Source organism: Rhinolophus sinicus, chromosome 17 (genome assembly GCF_057876585.1).
Source record: "Rhinolophus sinicus isolate RSI-liver-muscle chromosome 17, RSI-T2T, whole genome shotgun sequence".
Taxonomy (NCBI): Eukaryota; Metazoa; Chordata; class Mammalia; order Chiroptera; family Rhinolophidae; genus Rhinolophus; species Rhinolophus sinicus.
Genome location: NC_142517.1, coordinates 95914069 through 95929521, shown reverse-complemented (window position 1 = coordinate 95929521; position 15453 = coordinate 95914069). Strand labels below are relative to the sequence as shown.

At 34.1% G+C, this 15453-nt stretch overlaps 1 protein-coding gene across 22 annotated transcripts in view; it reads left to right on the top strand.

Annotated features, from left to right (window-relative positions):
* ROBO2 (roundabout guidance receptor 2) overlaps positions 1-15453 on the top strand; it is a 1652913-nt gene that overhangs the window by 1599690 nt on the left and 37770 nt on the right. For 11 of the 22 annotated variants that reach the window (XM_074333465.2, XM_088794272.1, XM_074333474.2 and 8 more), the window contains 5 exons: positions 2468-2510; positions 3963-4090; positions 9305-9586; positions 10027-10152; positions 15094-15250. In XM_074333465.2, coding sequence (XP_074189566.2) covers positions 2468-2510; positions 3963-4090; positions 9305-9586; positions 10027-10152; positions 15094-15250 — 736 coding nt within the window. The remainder of the gene's footprint in view (positions 1-2467; positions 2511-3962; positions 4091-9304; positions 9587-10026; positions 10153-15093; positions 15251-15453) is intronic. The other 11 variants (XM_088794275.1, XM_088794274.1, XM_088794270.1 and 8 more) reach the window with 1 other exon arrangement.

The following is a 15453-nucleotide window of genomic DNA, read 5'->3' as shown; positions in this document are numbered from 1 at the left end:
ATAAGTGTCTTCTTTTTTCTGTTGCTTTAAAAAAAAACTAAGTAATCTTATTAGCACAAGGGTGTTTTCTTTTTTCGGATAGAAACATACAGAATGGAAGATTCTCATATATACTGAATGGTGCCTATAGACCATTTTAAGTGAGTTGTGTATTTACACAATGTACTGTGTATTTTCACCTGTATAATTGGTATGTATAATTTGTATAGTTGGTATGCAGGATGTATTTTATGAAGAATTTATCATTGGTCTGTATGTAAAAGCTAAGTGCAACTCAATTTTTGTGCCTCTGCTTCAGTTGTCCTCCTTTCTCTAATATTATTTATTTCTCTGGTTATAACTTTAGGTGGGGAAAAAAAGAACATCTAAATTAGGAAGAAATACTTAGCTTCTCCCTATATTCTCCTAAGAGCACATTTTAAGGTGTAGCCCCTCAGTGCCTGCTTATTTGCATATTCACAATGAAATGCACAGTGTTATCTTAGCTTTCTTTTAGCAGGGTAAAAAAAAAAATCACTTGCTAGTCCATAAAAAACCATATAACTAGAATGTCACATCAGATGGAAAGCTAATTAACTATACTGTTTTCATATTTTGTGGGATTTTATTCCTCTAATCAGACCTTTATACAATATCTCAAATTTTTTCATTAATTGTTTCAGATTAATACTTTCTTTGTTGTTAAAAGCTGTTATTAAAGGGACGCAATGTGGTGTGGACACACTACTGACTCTGATTCCAAGCTCTTAAGTGAACCATCAGAAAGCAGAGTAGAATTCAGTATAATTTGATTTTTTTCCAACTTTCTGTCCATAGCCCATTACTGGCAGATGTAAACGTTATATCAGGATTGTTTTCTAATGCATTTGAGATATTACCTGAAAAATTATAAAGGCAATATACATCAGGAGCCAGCAAAATGTTCCTGGAAACACTGCCTCATGAAGTAGTGCCTCAGAAGGGTCCTGATAGATCCTTTGTATTATGATCATTTGTGTAATTATGATGTCATGTGAGATATGTCATCGGTTGACTTTAGGGAAAGGACTGGGAAACGGCTTTTGTCAATTTAGAAAATTTAAAGAATGATCATATTTTATAGTACAAACTTGAGGAATAGGTGAACTAAGCATGTTAGAGTCTATTAATTACAGTTCATATCTATTATAATTATAGCTGTTCAACTCAGTGCTTTTCAGTGCTCCTAAAAGGATTTGTGATGGTGAGGAATATCTTGTCAATCAGATGAATTGTGGAGAGATTATTTAAGTTAAAAAGTATTTACTATGTTTTTTGGGGGTTTTTTTACTGAAGTATTTACTATAAGTAATAATAGGTCCTCGGTTTAATTAAAGTATGATTAAATTCATAAACGTTTCATTTATTTTTATTTTTACTCACTAACTTAAAAAAAATCATAGTTAAAAAAAAATCAGTATATTCCAAAAATAAGCTATGTATGGTTCGCATATATGAAATGATTTTTTTTTCCTTCACCCCTAGTGATTGGTTTAGCTGACCCATACTAATTTTGGTCATAATTGCAATTTTGCAGTCCATAAACTTCTAAACACCAGTTCTTTTTTGAAGTTTTGGATAAATGATGATGGACCCAAATTGATATTTACGTTCCTTGGTTAATCCTTGAAATCCATTTTTATGTTATTTGTGGAATGGCATCTGGAGCCTGGAGAGAGTGGATTATCCATCTGTGGCTTTACTGGAAGCTCGCTGGTGTTGCTAATAAGTTCCACAGTTGTATAAAGGACTTGAGTTTTGTAATGATGATATACAAATGGAACATATTCAGTATCCATTATTTGAAAATTTCATTTTTGTGAGTGTTGGATGATGAAACAAAGCACTAAGTATGTTATTCTCTATTAATTACAGTTCATGTTTATTGTAATTATAGCTGTTCAACTCACAGTGCTTATCAGTGCTGCTAAAAGGATTTGTGATGGTGAGGAATATGTCATCAATTAGTACCTGTTTCGCTTGTATCATTGGAAGGATGATATTATTAATACCTGTTTGAACCATCCTGTTTCAATTTGTAATATTTGTTCTACAATCTGTAGTATTTGTTCTTCTAATTAGGACACCCATATTTAAGATTGAAAGTCATGATTTAATAATTCCCCATTAAGACTTGTCCATTTTCCAATGCCATTATATATACCATTGTAACAGTTGTAACATTTGGCATTGAAATACAAACTGCCCCTTTGAATTAACCATACTTTTGGCTTGAAGAATTTTAAAACGTCTTAGTTAAATTGGAACAAATGATGGCTTTGCCCGAGGCCAAATCATTTCTTTTCACTCTGTGTACAATTACGGTAATTATATTTTATTAAAATTCCCAGATGTCTTAGCTCTAAACTAAGGGCCAATATGTAGTTGTTATTAATTGTAATTAATATTGACTACTTATGTGTGTATGTGTCTTTTTTTTTTCTTGCAGTTACATTTCAAAGAGGAGATGGAGGTCTAATGAGCAATGGAAGGTATGCTAAGGAGATTCTTAGTTTTATTATTACTATTTTTAATAAGGACTGAGGAAACTCTGTAGTAAAAGGCTTTTATTGTAATAAATGATCACTTATAAGTCTGAAAATTCAAGGAGGAATTAAATGGCTTACAACAGGTTTAATGATCTATCTGTTGAGCACTTTACAGGAATCAAGTCCAGATGTTTCGTATCTCCCAGATGCCCCTGAAGAAATTAGTAGTAAATATCACAAGGAATGTGTTCATTTGTTAGCAGGATGTTTATTGCATTAATTAGACATTACCAAATGAAGTTGCTGTTGTTTAAGACTCCTTATTGGCTCTCACCAAATTGCTGTGAGTGAACAATTACACATAATCGATCACAAAGTAAATGATTCATGGATGATGAATAGGCTATAGCTCGATAGGCCTGGATTCCACAACTTTGGATACTCAATTGAAATTGATAAAAGCTGATAACAAACCCATATATTCTCATCTATTTTCCCTTTGCCAATATGGAAATTGTAATTAGGCTCTGGTAATAACTTCCAATCTCCCATTTAATCAATATTTTAGCAAAAAGAGATTAGGTCTAATGAGAACTAGTGAATGTAGCAAAAAAGCAGTTGGGTCTCCCTATTACAGTTTCCATGGAAACACATGTTTCTCTTAGGGACAGAAAGTGTCTATCAAGAGAAAAGTGCAACGATTATAGATGTTGCTGTGTCTTTGTAAATATGTTAATAATCTCTGAAGGAATCAGAATCCCCATCTTTAATATTAAAGATGCAATTTCTTTATGATGTGAAGAAAGTTTTCTTATGACTCTACACACATGTTGGACCAGATCACAGTGGATCTTTTATTAGCTTAAAAAAAAAAAAAACAAAACTTTAATATACCCCTAATATTTTTTTTTTTTTCAATTTAGAGAACTTGGAAATGTGCTATTGATGGAAGAGTATAAATACTGTTCATTAATTTCCCTCAAGTTCCTTGACCTAAATCAAACCCGAGGGTTCATAACAGAGGTTATAACCTACAGGGGACAGATAAATATGGGGGTTGCAGGAATTGGGGAAGCAGTAGCCCAAAATCCTGCAAATAGTTGATACTGAGCAGTCACTTTGAGCAACTTTTCCTTTGAGATGCCAATTTATCATCAAAGCTTGTTTCAGGATCCTGCTATGGTACCGATTCCCACCAGTTTCAGGGCACACTACTGAATTCATTTGGATGCCGGCAGAGTCCCAGGCAGGACTCTTCTGCTTCCATTGACAGAGTTGATCTATACATAGCTTTAATGAGCTGCTGTACTTCATTAGTTCTAGAGAGCCTCCACATTTTAATTTGAGATGAATTAAAATCTTCTTCATTTTTTATATTAATTTTAGTGCGTGAGACAGGTGTCCAAGTCTCTCATTGTGTTCCATGGGTTGATTTCCTTTTAATTTCTGTCTTAGCCGTCCAGGTCTTCTAAATGCTGGTGATCCCAGTTACCCGTGGCTTGCTGACTCATGGCCGGCCACAAGCTTGCCAGTGAACAATAGCAATAGTGGCCCAAATGAGATTGGGAATTTTGGGCGTGGAGGTAAGTTGTGTCTTTCAACATTCTGTTATTCTTTTTTTTTTTTTTTGCCTTTCCGAGACGTTTTTAAAAAGATATATTAGCAAGTATTTTCTTTCATAATTAAAATGAATGAAGCACATACAATAACAGTGTGGTACAGTGCTTCATATTTTATTGTAAAACTATTGTGTCAATATTACCTTGAGTAAAACTAAGCTTTTAAGGAAGTCATTACTAATCAAGATAAAAATCATAATACATTTTATTTTTAAGATTATTAGTACAAAGACTACTAAAAACAGTAATGCTGCTAAATAGAGCTTATGATTTTTGGAGTAGTCATTTCACTTTACTAATTTATTCAACATATATATATATATATATATATATATATATATATATAGAGAGAGAGAGAGAGAGAGAGAGAGAGAGAGAGAGCATGTCTTATGTATCCATCACTATGGCAGACAGTAAATATATAGTCTCATGTAAATAGAGATGATCCTTGTTTTCATATATCATATAAGGAATACGCACTTAAATACATTTAACAAAGTGTTGAGAGAGAACTTTTCTGTAGTTCTACAATTGATAACTAGTACCTCAAATAAAAGACAAATAGGTGGTAAGTAACTGACACACTGAAGTCTCCAGATTTGGGGCCAGAGTCCTCTCCTTAGGTCTTTATAAGGAGATAGAATTGAACCTATTATGAATAATCTCCCCCTCCCCCTCCATCTTCTCATCCAGTCAGTAGGAGAGCGATAGGTTGAGAAAGATGAGACTAGAGAAGTCTCTGGTCCCAGTGTCTAGTTTGGCACATATATATGGGTTGTCCATCAGCAGAAGACTGTACAGACAATGAATGAACTTGAGCTGCATTTCTGATGCCCTACATCTGAAAGATCTACCCAGTGGAAGTAAGAAGATTCTATGAATGCAGTGTTTCTTACAATGACATCTGAAGGAGAGTTAGGAATTAGTCAGAAGTGTGAAAATAGTGTGTGGAGGATAAACTACCATACTTTAGGGTACAGAAATAAGAGAGATATTGATTTATTGGAAAAGTGAATGAATTTCCTAATGGCTTGAGTATAAACTACAAGGCAGCAGAGGTGGTAAAATAGACAGAGAGACAGATACTGGTAGTGCCTTCTAAGCCAAACGGAGACTTTAAACTTTGTCCAAAGAATGATCTGAAGCCACTGATAGATTTTAAAGAGGAGAATGCTGGAATGCAAGTGTTGTTTTAAATCATCCAGCCTATTATTGGGTGGAGAATGGAGTTAGAGTGAAAAATTGGGGTGATTAATTAGGAAAGTAGTGCTGTAACTCAAGAAAGTTTGGATGAATTCACTGGAAGATTTCTATACTTCCAGGTAAAACGAATGCAGGAGACCCAGGGCTGGGTTAAACTATTCTCAGTCTGTTATGAGCTTCACTGGTGGATTTCATGGATATTGGTATTTTTTCTTTAAGAATGGAATATCAATACCTGTTTGAGTATCATTGTTGCTAAGTATTATATAAGACTGCATTTGTCAATACCAACTATAAGAAGGTGAGCTCCGTCCTATTCTCCAAATAAAATACAGAAAATAACCATCATTACCTTATAGGTGTGCAATGAGGATTAAATGAATGAATGAATAAATGCATATATATATACATACACATTACATATAGCTTTAGCACAAAGGTTGGCATATGATCAGTGCCCACCCAATATGCATCATTGGAGTAAATGACAGAATAGAGAGTAAATTGTATGACTCCTAAATTTCTTGACTACCTCTATAATCCAGTACACCCCGTTTAGTATTCTCACTTGCCCAAAGCATCTGAAATTGGCTGCCTTCCCTAGGTGACCAAACTCTGAGCCCTGCAACTACAAGTTATCACTCTACCACAGGTAGTTTCTGTACCTGAGTATCTTCTAACCACAACTATCCAGACTGTTTGTGTCAAAAGAAATTCTGTTCCGAAAGCTTCAGGGAGTAGTTGCTTTTTTGTTTGTTTGTTTGTTTTTTACTTATATTTCTATTGGAATAGCACACTTTTTATTGTCATATCAAGGAATAAATATCTAAAGATGGAGGAATAATATTTCTCAGTTTCTAGCAGGCTACACTAACATCTAAAATGTTACATGTCTAATTTAATGTCTCAGTCTAATTTAGCCAAAGAATACATTTGTAGATTTTCAAGGTTTTTCTCTATTTCCACCCATTTTCAAGACATGAAAATTTTCACATGAACATCAAAGCCAAGACAAAGTTTTTGAAGGGTTTATTGTATCTACTTTTAGTGGGATAGGTGTTTTAAGCATTTACTGTGTACCAGAAATACTGTTAGGATATTTTTTGCACATTTTTCTGTTCATTTCCTTGGCACAATAAATGTTTGACATAGATAATAATCATATTTTCATTTTAAAGGTCAGGAAACTATGGTTTTTCAAGATGAATAATTTGACATCTGGGTGTAGAATGCAGGTCTGACAGATTCTAAAGCCCAGGTTCTTTCATCTGGGCTCTAAAGGTGGGGTTCACATGTATGGTAGTATTATAACCATATTTAGTCAGAAGAATAATCGTGTATACTGACATGTTCCCTTTAAAAGTGGAATACCAATACATGTTTAATTGTAATGGAAATGGTATTTTGAATAAGTTACTAATTATCGCATAAGTCTACATTTTGGAAATACAACCTTAAACAATGTATTTAACCATTCAGTGAGTTCTCACTCTGCAAAAATCTAGGTGAGGAATTTTAGAAATACAGACATAAATCTCTAAGTTCCTGTCCTCAAGTAACTTATGATGCAGTGAAGGAGACAAGCATACGTACAAGTATTTATGCCAGGCCAAAAAAAAATGCGTGTTTAACCAAGATATTGAGAACCTACAGAATGATTCATAAGTAATTCCAAATGATGGACGAAAGGTTTCTGTAATTCACAGGTTTCAAACTAAAATGTTAACAAGTGCCAGTCTGCCCACCTGAAGTATTAAGGATGGGTAGGTGTGTACTGTGAGAAACGGAAAATGGGATGTCCTGCCTAAAGATGGCAGCAGCTGTTCAGGTCCAGGCTGCTGAGAGGAAGGCTGGCCCAGACATCCGAACCACCTGATGTTAGAGGATGCTAACACACATACAGATATTTATGCATGAGCATCTAATATGTCAATCTTGGGATACAATTCAATTTATATTTTGAAAATGTAGGAGTGACCAAATAACATTTGAAGGAAATATGGAGCTCAAAAATCAATATAGAAGCACTTAAACTTGAAGGCTGACTACTTTCATCCAGCAGAGAGAGATTCTATTTTAGAGCTGTAGTTTTAATTCTTGCAGAGTCACATTATGTAGGATTATATTCCTGGACTACTTTTTTCCAGTTTTAAACATTGACTACACAACCACTTCAAAAGTTTGTTGTTGAAGTGCCTCCCAATTTCAATCTAAAAGCTTTGGAGAACCTCAAGTTCAAGGTGTTGGGAAGTTGGGTCCTGTGCTGGAGAAACATGTCTGTTCAGTTAATCTTCATCAAAGAAAGACATGGTGGAGGTGGCAGAAACTCTGAAAACCTCCCCATAGTGAACGATTTATTTCCACAATTTTGATTTGTTATTAAATATTAATAGTTATTGAGAATTAAAATGATACTGACACTTGAGAATGAAATATCCTGCTTCATCATCAAATTGTCTAATTAGTTTATAGCTAAAAGCAAGAAGGGCAAGAAAGTAGTTGCGAAATTGAGAAATAAAAAAAAACATTCTATTTGCTTATACAACTTGATGAAATATTATAAATTTGAATATGTTTGACAATTTCACTGATATCCATTTAAAATACTTAACTTCAATAAGTTACATATCAACTCAATTGTAAGACAAGTTCGAATTTCAGACTTTAAAACCGCTAGAAAGACTTAAATTATACAGTGTACAAAATACATCATCAATGTCTTGATATTGTTGCTAAAGATGACAAAATTTAGCTTTTGTAAGATGCAAAAGCAAAATTCATATTTTTACAAGAATTCTTATTTCAAGTACCATTGGCTATCATCAAATCGAAAAGTTTTAAGATATTTTTATTAAGTTCCTACTTCAGCTTCCTCCTTATTATGTAAATTGGTTTTCATACTGGGGTAATTTGGTGTATTATTTAATATTACAGTACTATAACTAGTTGAAACTTTCTTATATTAAAGAAATCAAATTGATGACCGCAAGTTCTGTAATATGTGGCTTTCAAAACATAGATTATTAAGGAACATACTATAATTAAATTTACTTTTAACTCTATGTGGTTAAAAAAGTGTTATTTAGATTTTTTTAATAGATTCTAGTATCTTTCGTCTGAAAAGGGAAAACAAGAGCTCAAGAGAGAGATAGCAATTCTGAATTATAAAGCATCCTGTAAAGAAAATTCAGCACACCAAAATGAGAAATGATAAATGGACTGATTGATATTCAGTGTTGTTAACTAATGTTACTCTTGCTGTATTACAACTTGAAACTATAATTCACTTCAAAGAGGAGTTGGTAGCATAAATTAAGCTCACTGATAACTCAGATTGCTTTTTATATAGTTAAATCGTGCTGCATTGTGAAAATGACTAATTTACAAAAGTTTTCCTTTGTTATCTAAGAAAAAAGAAAACATTTCTGCCATCAGTTACACTCTGTTTCCAGACCTGTGAAATCAAATCAGATAACCAGCAAGTTGAAACTTCAGGAAATATGTACTTCCTAGTTTGGAGAGTATAATTTTAGAAATGTTTGCATCTATTCAGCAGTTGTGTTTTATGTCTTTTGGGATAAAGTGGGAAAATATGTTTTCATCCATAACTTATATATTCACTCTATCATTGCTCCTGTGAAGAGCTATCAATTTCATTAGTGCTAAAACAGAATGAACAACTGAAAGCATTTTTCAGGAGTGGAATATCCCAAACTTCTTATTCATAGTTGAAGAAAATGGAGGAAGGGGTGTGTTAAGCAGTGAGACGTGAAGGGCAAGCAGTAGGCCTGCCTGTCACCGAGGCTGATAGCTTGGCGAAGGTTGTACATCATCTTCCCTTCACTGGCTCATGAAACCCATCTCGGCTGAAATGCAAACGTGCAGGATGGCACATATATTTTTCATCTTCAATCCCGATAGTTTTGGGCTTCCTGTGCATCATTAAATTGTTTCATTTTCCTGTGTTCACCACAGATGTTCTGCCACCAGTTCCAGGCCAAGGGGATAAAACAGCAACGATGCTCTCAGAGGGAGCCATTTATAGCAGCATTGACTTCACGACCAAAACCAGTTACAACAGTTCCAGCCAAATAACACAGGCCACCCCATATGCCACAACACAGATCTTGCATTCCAATAGCATACACGAATTGGCTGTTGATCTGCCTGATCCACAATGGAAAAGCTCAATTCAGCAAAAAACAGATCTCATGGGATTTGGTTATTCTCTGCCTGATCAGAATAAAGGTAACAATGGTAAGTCAGGTTCTTATTTTCATTTCAGGAGTTATTTTCACATCATTTGTGCATGAGATAGAAATTAGTATTTGTTGTTCAGTTTCATTAGCAGGTTCACTCTCTAAACTAAAAACATGTATCGGCATGTATTCAGCACCTTGCACAATTCCTACCACCACCGCCGCCACCACCCCACCACCACCTACACCACCACCACCACCACCCCACCACCACCGCCACTACCACCACACACCAACACCGATCGGTTTCATCCTTTTAGCTCTTTATCAATAGAGGGATCAGTAATCCATTTTGACTTCCATTAGGCAGGATAGACAAAACATTCCTCCACTGTCCTCCAACATCTGCTTCTGAGTTGCTAACTGCATGTTCTGCATGGGCTTGTGCTGTGAACTAATCACATGATGCCACTATGACCTCTGCCCTTTAACCCTTAGCCTTACTTTACATCCCTGACTACCGATTGGCTGAGGGATTGTCTAATAGAATGCCACACAACCAGTCACAGGATTTCAGCACCACCAGCTCTCACAACAGCTCAGAGAGGAGTGGCAGTCTCTCAGGTTGGTCTCATCACAGTAAGGAGAAATATTTGTTTGTCACCAGCATATGACCTGTGTTCCTAACAACCATGAAGAAATACTGAATCACAACTCACTGTCAGGCATTTATCCTACAAATGAAAATAGCAGTTTATCCTAATGAAATCATGCTTGGGTGGGGGCATAAAAATCACTGTCGTCCTTATTTACTAAGTGAATAAGGGCATATTTACTGAAAAATAGTGCCATTTTACTAAATACTATTCATGAAAGAGCAGATTAATTTGCTCTGCCTTGAACCCTACTTAAGAGTCAAGAGAACTTTCCAATAAAAAGATCATACAGAAAAGTCAACTCCATGGCGTGGACACTAAAAGATGAATTCAACTGAAGTGCAAATGATCTTGGAGATTTTTTCATAATTTTAGGATTCTAGTGATATGACTTCATAATTTTGGACAATCTTTCCAGAATACCATGTAATAGGATTTATTATCTATTGAATGATATTATTTAGAGTAAAGTACTGATATCATACTAAATAAGAATGTTAATATGGGACATTATTCTTCATATTTAATTTTCCCCCAAAATGTGCTCTTTCATACTGATAATTTTTATAATGTAAATGTTAATATATATTTGAGATATATCAGCCAAACTTACAATCTATAATGTAGGTAATGTATAGCACATGTGGGGAAAAACACATTTTACTAGACAGAAATATATACTTATCATAATGAGTATCAATGATATCCTCCAGGCCCAAGGATCTTTCTCATTTTAGAGGAGGTCGTAGTAGACACACTCTAACTTCCAATCATAACATATACATTGTATGACTGATGATTTTATCTGCTCATTTCTAATTGATTCCATAATGTTATTTTCTTAATTTTTCATATAAATGATATGCTATTTGTTTTTATGAAGCTTTTTTTTTTAATTGCAGGTACTTAGTAAAGGATTATGATGTATTATATGTTACAGGTTTACCAGGCATCAAGGCTATAAAGAGTTAATTCTTTTCCATCATTAGGGTAACATTTACTAAATTACTTTTCCTCAGGAGATAGAACCCTTTCAATCTGAAAATGTTAATGTTCTTTTATTCCCTCTAAAATGGGCAATTTGCTCTTCTTACCTATTGGTAGAATTAGATACATTATGGAATCTAGAAAATTTTAAACATCTGTTATGAATTTAAACTGGCTTAATAATATGGAGGACTTTTTTGAATAACCTTATATGTCATTTATACTGTCATTTATCTATAATGAGTCACAATTGAGTTGAATAATTAAAAAGTAATTTCTACTAGGCCTATTTCTTTCAAGAAGTGTAAAGTCTCAAGCAATATATATGTTTTATACACACACACACACACACACACACTAAAGGCTGTGGAATATATAAGACCTTCTGTGAGTCCTTCATTAAATATTCTGTACATGTTAATTGCTACCAAGTTTCAAAAGTTATCTTTTGTGTAATTGTAAGTAGAACATGATTTACAATACTGCTGACATTTTTTTGAATTCATTAATCTCCTGAGTGACATATATATATATATATATATATATATATATATATATATATGAATTATATTAACTACTTCATCTACATTTGAATACAAAATTACTTAAATCGGTGGTAGAAAGCATTCTTTAGGAGGAGAAAGTGAATTGATTATTCCCTTTTTAGCTCAGTTCAATTGAGTTTAATATTAGAGTTTGCTTTATCCTTACAATCATGAGTATTTTTCCTAAGTTTCAAATTTAGGATCAAACTGCCCTGTGGATATCTAATCCTATTATGTTATAAGATTTTCTTAATTTGTGCACAGTGATAAAACCAATTTAAAATAATTACAGTAATAAAGAAAATTGAACATTTCAGAATTGAGTGAATTTCTCATCTCTTTGATGCATTTTTATAATTTATTCAACACATAAGTTATGAGCACTTCTGTTAACAATTCAACCATTAAAAATATAAAAGAAAACTCAGATCTTTCAAAATTGCGTCTGTATCATAATTATATATAACAGAGTTTCCAAAAAAATGTACATTTTTTTTGGAACCTCCGGTATATATAATTGACCAAGTGGACACTTTGGTCAGCATTGCTCAAGCAGTAGTTCACCATAATCAGAAGTGTCTGGACACTGATGGTAACCACTTTGAGCACCTCTTGTAATTGCAGAAGTCAAACGTGACTTGTATTCATCTTTTGTTATCGGTCTATATCGAGTATTATAATTTTAATAGTTTTTACCTTTCTTAAAATGTGTATACATTTCTAAATCATATTATGCAGCAGTATCAATAACTAAATCGTATCATGCAACAGTATTTTAAAAAATAGACTATAAGTTTAATTTGAAAATGAGCTCTTTTCATAGTTTACATAGAAGTCATTTGTTCAGCATAAATAAATGTAAATCCAAATATTTATATTTTCTATTGAAAAGAGATGGGTCAAATATATTTTGCTAGTCATCAATGTATGTTCACCTAAACCGTAATGCAGGAAGTTCTCATCTTAAAATGCTTGAGGATCTTTGGTTGCAAGTAACAGAAACAAGCTGTGGCTTCCTTAGCTCAAGGTTTACATCTCAGATAGGAAATTTAATTTCCTTAGCTTCTGTCATATGCCCACCACCATGCTAACAGCCCATCTCTTAGCTCATTGCTGTAAGAACACAAAACATGTTGATTGATAGTCCTACAAAGACTGTCCATAATGAGAGCAGAAATTTTCCCCAAAGAGATGTTGTGGAGGTTGGATGGAAAGCCCTTACAAATTTCCTCTATGAGTTAGCTCTGTTTCCACAATGCATTTTTAAGTATGTTGTTTGGAGATTTGATAATGGTGTTTTTGACCTTGAGTAAAGACTTCAACAGAGTTGGGTTCAGAGCTCTAGAAAAAGTAATTTCCACAAAAGCTGCTGCATTTTTTTTTTCTCTCTCTCTTGCTCTGTGAATATGGTCCACATAACACTCAGGAAGTATCTCTATTTTCTCATCTATAAAATGGAGATGTAAGAACGTCCCTATTTGTGTCACTCAGTCTAGTGGTGATCAAATAACATTTCTAAAAATGCTATGAAAATCATTGTATGCATATAACTATGTAAGGAACAAAGGAGGCACAACTAGGTGAAAACGTGAAGGACATGTGACTCAACCCATTCCCCTTGTAATTATTGAAATATAGTTTTGATCTTACAGGAAAAAAACACCATCCTTTTTTGTGATTTTGATGGGTTATCAGGAAACAAAGGAGAAGGCTCATCTCCCTTAAACCCAAAAAATAGAGACAAATTCAAACAAGTCTATTATTCTTATTTTGAAAATCAGGCTATTTCTGGGATACTCCTTGGGGCGGAGGAGGTGGATGTGATAAGGGTTTTAGAAATAGGTAGCACCCAGTTTGCTCTGAGATAGAGACAATGGGAAAAAGTAGTAATGACTGGCATTTATGGAACATTCTCTATATTCTGAGTTTTTTACGTGCATTATCTTTGTAAACCTCAAAATAACCCAAATAAGTAGGAACTTTATATCTGCTTTACATGTGTGGAAATTGAGGTGATACCTTATTGAGTAGCTTCTCAAGTAATTGAGAAAGTAGTCTCCAAACCCAGAGATCAAGCTCTTATCCTTGAAGCAGAAGACACCTGTTCTCACTCTACATACCTCTCATTCTGCCAAAGATAAAAGTGAAGGGAAAGGTGAAAGCACTTTGTCACCACTACCTAGAAAACAGACATAATTCCATAACTGGCAATAATATGTATGTCCAGTTTAGCAATTCCATCACTTTCTGACACTCAAATAAGTTATTATTAAATTACATAATTTTCTGAATTGTTTGATGCAGATTAGAAATTGGCAGAAGAGAGCTGAGATAGATTTCTAGTGAAAGCTCTATTGCAAGATAACCTACTACAAGTATTTGATGCTCGCAACTTTTAGTTTCAGAAAGATGAAATCCAAGGGGTCAATACCATTTTAGGGGGGAAATATAGCTTATAGACCATAGTGGGAGTGATGGAAGTTACATAGGTTCCCCTGAATCATCCTTTGCCATTCTGCTCAAGAAGTATTCATTCCTCCATCTACTTGTGGTCTGTTTAAGAAGGAAATTTATAAAATTTTGGAAGAGTGAAAAGCATGCCACTATACAAATGCATTAAGCTCCAGTTATTCCAGATAAGGCCTATATGCTGCCCAGTTACTTTCGGCTCATGTTTTGTGCATGAATTAATTTGTATTACAATAGTACTGAAACTGATTACTGTATTTCCATTCATTTTCCTTACTTTTTGGAATTTTAGTAAATGTGATGCTTAAAACATCTGGGGAATACTCTCACTATATGCAAAAATAATTGTCATTAGTTAAAAATTCTATAATACATATCAGTGTGAAAGATTTACAAGTATCCTCCAGTATAGTTGATTGATTTTTATCATTTTCTTTTGAGAGAAGACTATTATTTCCTTGGATTAATTAAATTGAGTAGGTTCTAATGGAAAAAATTTAGCCTGTATCCTTAGACACTGCATTTTCCACTGAGAGAGATTATGCAAAAGAGCATTATAAACACACTGAAATCTGACATTTGAAAGAATTTGTTATGGCCCATTATTTCATCTAACAATGAAAATGTGGAGCCAGCAGACTTGAATAAATCAATAGATGTGCTTTTCCTACAGCTGCCATGTTTTTGGTTTATTCATCTCTGCAGTTAATGCACTGGGAAGAAAACAATATCATTTTAAACGTTTTATAAAAATGCTTTTCTGACTATATGATTTCATTGTCTATAGCTTTTAACAACTATAACATACTGATTCTGGTGTTTTGAAAACATAAATACATCATTCCATCTGATGTGCTTTGTTTCTTCTGCTATTTGGTATGTCTGAATAAACGCATTTTTAATTTCAGGTGGGAAAGGTGGAAAAAAGAAGAAAAATAAAAACTCCTCTAAACCGCAGAAAAACAATGGATCAACTTGGGCCAATGTTCCGCTACCTCCTCCCCCAGTCCAGCCCCTTCCTGGTACAGAGCTGGAACACTATGCAGTGGAACAGCAAGAAAACGGGTAAAACTATTTTATGTACCAAAAAATGCCCACGGCTATGCTCCCCTCTCTATTGTGCATTTGTGTCTTTATCCTGTGCTCTCTTACTGTTTTCCCTGCCCCCTTCCCAGCCTTTTCTTTGCTTCTGCCCCTTTTTGTTGGCACCCTCTATATATTTTTAGCTGATAAATACAACACGACACATACTGAGGACCTAGAATCCT